The sequence below is a fragment of the Bufo gargarizans genome, chromosome 6 (assembly GCF_014858855.1).
Source record: "Bufo gargarizans isolate SCDJY-AF-19 chromosome 6, ASM1485885v1, whole genome shotgun sequence".
NCBI classification, from domain to species: domain Eukaryota; kingdom Metazoa; phylum Chordata; class Amphibia; order Anura; family Bufonidae; genus Bufo; species Bufo gargarizans.
This window is the reverse complement of record NC_058085.1, coordinates 290,314,267-290,320,266: the sequence shown is the minus strand read 5'-3', so window position 1 is coordinate 290,320,266 and position 6,000 is coordinate 290,314,267. Positions and strand designations below refer to the sequence as shown.

At 44.1% G+C, this 6,000-nt stretch overlaps 1 protein-coding gene across 1 annotated transcript in view; it reads left to right on the top strand.

Annotated features, from left to right (window-relative positions):
* Positions 1 to 989: 989 nt before the first annotated feature.
* The window catches only part of PLPP4 (phospholipid phosphatase 4), a 109,207-nt gene continuing 104,196 nt past the window's right edge, over positions 990 to 6,000 (top strand). The window contains exon 1 of the mRNA XM_044299653.1: positions 990 to 1,416. Coding sequence (XP_044155588.1) covers positions 1,358 to 1,416 — 59 coding nt within the window. The 5' untranslated portion in view covers positions 990 to 1,357. The remainder of the gene's footprint in view (positions 1,417 to 6,000) is intronic.

The following is a 6,000-nucleotide window of genomic DNA, read 5'->3' as shown; positions in this document are numbered from 1 at the left end:
ATTGCGGACCGCATTTGCAGATCCGCAAAACACTGGCACCGTTCTGTAGCCGTTCCGCATCACGGATGCGGACCGGACCGGAACACTACGGAAAGCTTTCTGGGGTTCTGTTCCGTGCTTCCGCACCGCAAAAAGTTAGAACCTGCTCTATCTTTTTGCAGAACGGAAGGATCACAGACCCATTCAAGTGAATGGGTCTGCGATCCCCATGCGCCTGCCCCACGGATGGTGCCCGTGCATTGCGGACCGCAATTTGCGGTCCACAGCACGGGCACGGGCTTCACACATTCGTGTGAACGAGCCCTTATATCAGTATACTGAGCTAGAGACATGTATCACTTGTGATCTTTATCATGCATTATGCATTATGCATTTTCCAGTTTGGCCTTACACAACATTAGCTCTTCCTGATTTTTGGATAAGTTTCCCAGAGAAGAGATAAATTCAGGTTGGCAACACTGGCCGCAGTCGTGGGAAACGCATCCATCACGTGGACCGCACACCATCTGAAACCTTCATTAGTCACCCCCTCAGTTATTTTTAGCTTTAATATCTATGTCCTTAGCCCATGAAAAGAATAGTTTACTGTTTTTGCAAAAGGTATACCATTTTAATGAGTTCCATCTTATACTAGGAGATACTGGCAGCTTCACCCTGCAACAAAAAAATGTAAAGAGCAAAATGCAAGAACACATCTCATTTTATGACCATCTGAACCTAATTTGCCCAGCAAGGTATCTGTGCCTGCAAAATATTATCGGAGGAATATATGCTGCATGTCTTGCTTTACATCTGCTGTACCTTTCATCTGAGCTGGGTGTTTAAGTAGCTGTTAAAGACACACAACAGTTAGGAATGAAACCTCACTGTAGTCATCAAAGCCATCTTCTCAGCATTGTGGGAGGCAGTGGCTGTGTGCAGAGGAGGCTCTGCTGAAGTCATGGTATACTTGAGGTGATCCTGTGCAGTGGGGGATTCCTAGCATGTGTGTGCCTGGAACAACCTGGGTAGTAGAAGAGTCACACACAGACCTGGTGGTGATAGGTGGTTGCAGATGATGGGGCACAGTCTGGATCACACTGCAGCTCTGTCTCAGAAGATGTAGGATCTCTCAGAGCTGACCTCCTCTTCACAACTCTCTCTGGAGTCATCTCCCCGGATATCCCAGCTGTCTCCTCCTGCTCCCTGATCAGACCTGGAAACATCAGAGGAGACCTGTGCAGGTTGAGCTCCTAGCAGCTCTGCAGTCACATATATCCTGGATCCTTCACTTCAACTCTGCCAGTTCTGTGCAGACCCCCTGGGTGAGCCTTGTGCCTGTGCAGGGTTCTGCTGCCAGTGCCTCTGATGCCGGTGGATGATGAGGGCACTGCTGGAAGAGCTGGGGGTCCGGGCATTGCTGTTCGGGGTCTTTGTGTAAGTACTGGGCTTGCAGCCTTCTTCTGCCTGTAGTGTTGCACTGTGGATATCGGTATTGTATGGCAGCTTGTCAACAAGTTCATTGTATCTCATCTTCTGAATGGAGTTGTTGCACATTTCATAAATATTTACAATTGATCATATTCTGTTGGATACAGATATGTAACGATTTACAGTAATAGACCATGCAGGATATCGTTTTATATTAACTCCTTCATGAATGGAAACCTAGTGACAGCTTATCTATCCCTTTTTGAAAACCACAATATGTTTGCTGCCTCATCAGTGCTTCACCAGATTGTCACAATTTTGAAACATGTCCAAGAAGTTCTCCTAATGACTCCTAGGATTTCCATTGATTACATCCAAATATTTTAGTGCATTACCATCCATGCAATGATTGTGGGTATGAGGGTTCATTGATGGTCGCTTGAGTCCTGAACTTCCTCATTGCTTGCAATAAATGTGTGATTTTTGTCAACCCTTTGATTTATGTTCTCAATTTGTTTTAGCATACAGGCTCAGATATTTGCATCTGATGTGAATGGGTAATGCAAGATGTATAGTATCTATGATTAAAGCCAGACACTTTAGCAAATGACTTGTGCTATACCTATACCCTCAGATCAGTGCATCTGATCTGATCGGGTAATAGAAGATGTATAATACCTATGATGAAAGCCACTATAGATCCACAACATCTAATGAGTTAAATTACCCTTTACAGTTTTCTGTCTGGGGAATATGGATGGCAGGGCTGTCTGCAACTTGCTTCAAGCTCTAGGTGCTACATGTTAAGCCTTCCATAAACCTCTTACCTCTTGTGTGTGTCAGCCTGGCATGATGACGTGATAAGCCTCATCTTCTACTTGTGCTTTGTTACAGTAGGAATGTTGTATATTCTTTACTATATGTCTGCCTAGATTGAAAATCTCCCTTCACTTTCAGGGCTCATGCCCACGACTGTTGTTGTTTTGCGGTCCAAAATGAATACCGGCCGTGTGCAATCCGCATTTTGCGGAACGGAACAGCTGGCCCTTGTCCGTAATGCGGACAATAATAGAACATTTTTTTATTTATTTTTTGCGCAACGGCCATACGAACACAAAAGGTACACAGGCTCATTTCCATTTGTTTGCGGCCCCATTGAAGTGAATGGTTCCGTATACAGGTTGCAAAAAAAAAAAATGGAACGGACTTGGAGAAAAAATTAAGTTTGTGTGCATGAGCCCTTGAGTTAATTGAGTTACCTTGCTCCTAAGGAAATGATGTGCCATGCCAAGTGACTAGTGGCAGATTGAAGCATTGACTTACCACCTGCTAGTAGTAAATAGCATTTTTCTGTATGTTAAAGGGGTTGTCCGGGTCCAGAGCTGAACCGCCTCCATTTTCACCCCGGCAGCCCCCCTGACTTGAGCATCGGAGCAGTTCATGCTCTGATGCTCTCCTTTGCCCTGTGCTAAATCGCGCAGGGCAAAGGCATTTTTTGGAGATCCAGTGATGTACCCGGGCTCTCCATGGGACTGCCAGGAAGCCTGGTGACGTCACCGTCACTGATGGGCGGGATTTAGCGCTGCCCTAGCCAGTAAAACGGCTAGGGCAGCGCAAAAGCTCGCCCATCAGAGCCGGTGACGTCACCGAACACACTGCTGGGCGGAAGTTTCCTCCCGGCAGTGTGTTATGATAAAAGATCCCATGCCCAGCGCATAGGAGCATGAGATGCTCTGATACTAGCCTCAGGGGGGCTGCCGGGGTGAAAATAAGGGTATGTCCTGGTTCAGCTCTGAACCCGGACAACCCCTTTAATTGGGACAATGAATGCAGGGAAAGACCAAGCTTTTTGGTAGCCCCTTGTCAATTCATTTCCTACATATGGTGCTCAAATAACAGGGAACAAGCATTACCTTAAAACAGCCAAAATGTACACCCATATCAATGGCCTGAATCTAACTGTTTGAAATAGAGGCAGTTAGGACATGGATGATTGTACCTAATAGAGGCCTGTCAGCAGTTCTGACCTCCCTGAAACTGCGCTACATAAATCAGGCATCAGCAATCTCCATCACTCCAGCTGCCAGTCAAACTACAGCTCCCAGCATGCACATTTACTCAGCTGTACTTGCAACTCCCAAAGAAATGAAAGGAGGATTCTGGGAGTTGAGGTTTCAGAACAGCTGGAGTGTCTTCATAAGGGAAACCAAACAGATCCGTAATGGTGGCCATAGACTTCTGTTATGACAGAATGCCTCTAAAGGCAATCCGTCATTGAATTGCTTTATGTTCCATGGTAACAGAATCCATAATGCAATTCACCATATACTTCAAAAACTGAAGTTCGCTCATCCCTAGTTAAAGGGAACCTGTCATGTGGATATTTGATTATAATCTAACTAATTATATACAATCATTAACTACTAAAAAGTGCCTTAGACGTATTCACTTACTGGTGTGACCGATGGTTACCTCATAATATACACACAAAGATGCCACATGCTAATGAGCTGATTCTACTCCAGCGTGATGTCATCGAGTCCAGCGTATATTTAATTCAGAGCTATAGCCACTCCCCTGCCTACCTGCTACTGATTCCTATGGAAAATAACTGTCAATCAGCAGCAGGTGGGTGGGGAGAGTCAGGAGCTCATGAATATTCATGACTCATCATTATCAGCTGGAGCTTTTCAATACAAGATGTTGGCAGATTGACTGGGTCAATTAAAGAAAGTGACCCAGCGTTTTGCTAAGCGAATCAGTCACTTATTTATGTTCCCCTTAGTTAGGACACCATAAAACTGGTGACAGGTTCCCTTTAAGTGTACTAAAAGTTGCTTGCTTGAAAGAAGGTGTTTGACTGGTCCTCAAGGCAATAAAGCATGAGACACAAGGAACAGAACTGTTGGTGCGGCAAGTGGAGGCCCCCACAGACAACTGTCACTTTTTGTCTTGGCAAAATCTAAACTCGAAATGTAGTGTGTGTATGTGTGTGTTTATATATGTGTGTATATATATATATATATATATATATATATATAAAGCAGCACACAATAAGTGCGGGTGCAAATCCTCCTAGGGACCTGAGACCAAGATCCCAAGTGTATAGAGCAAAGAAAAAAGGCAGCACTCCAATTTGTGATGAAAAATGTGGATGGTTTTTTCACCCATCTAGCAGCAACGTTTCAGCTCTATCGATCACGTTATGGAATTTATATGATCATGTTCACAGCTATGTGGGTTTGAATTATGAAGATAGATGAATTATACTCTCTACATGGCTATATTATTTATGCACTTGCACTTTATTGTTCTAGATTAATTTGGAACTTTGTTAATTACTTGCACTAATTATGTATGCGGATATGCACATGTTATTCAGCTGGACAAAGGCTCCAAAGAGAGAGCTGAAACGTTGCTGCTAGATGGGTGAATAAACCGTCCACATTTTTCATCACAAATTGGAGTGCTGCCTTTTTTCTTTTCTCTCTCTCTCTCTCTCTCTCTCTATCTCTCTCTCTATATATATATATATATATATATATATATATATATATATATATATATAATATTAGTCCAGAAAAATGGGCGGCACTCCAGAGAAAAGTACAAGTGAACCTTTATTCACCCAGGTGGTGCAACGTTTCGGCTCTGCACTAGAACCTTTTTCAAGCAGTGGGTGTGTTACAAATCTTGATCATCCAATAAAAACAGTGTGTACATCAAGAAAAGGAAAATAAACAAAATATAAATGCAATGAAACGTACATGTGAAAAATACATGTGACATACATGTGTATAGACAGTGTGCCTATGGCCACATAACCATATCAGTCAATTACAAAATCGATCTAACCGATCAGTGCACTATAGTGTAGTGTGTTTAGCAGGAGAGAATAGCAGAGAGGGCGGGCGATCAGAAAAGCATACCAGAGAGGCGAGGTAGAGCCTGTCATGCCGCTGTTCGGCGTTGCTTGCCATTCAGTGCGCAGACGTAGCGCAGCACCAGTCTGGGATATGCAGGCCGGAGACTTCCGATGTCATCAGGTCGGGCCGCAGCGTCATCTTCCTGAGTCTTACCCCATGCGCATGCTCAGTGAGCAGAGTCTATTACCAGCGCCATCTTGCTTGATGGAAACAGACCGCTACGTCAACACACTCAGTGTATCACATCCCAACCACTTATTGAAGGGTATGGGCAACTCAGAAAGAAAGGGACAATCTGGAAACCAGTATGTCTCCCATCGGTATCCGCAGTCCCTGCAAGAACAACACTATGGTTACTGAGTGCCCTCATACCCAAGAGGGATCTCCTCTTCTGGGCATACGGATGTCACAGAGTGCGGACAGCAGCTAGGTGTCTTGTCGCTCAGGCTTCCCATGGTGCTAAAGTAAATATGCGGCAATTCAAAAAAATGTAATACAGGCATTTGAAGAATAATAAAAAAATAACCATAAAGGACAAAAAACGTCCAACATAGCCCTCTCCTATGTGGTATGCTGCGATCACCCCGACCGCATCTGCCAATCCTCCAATAGTAAAGTGTGGATGATCTGTGTGGAGAAAAAAAAGAATCAATTACTAAAGCAA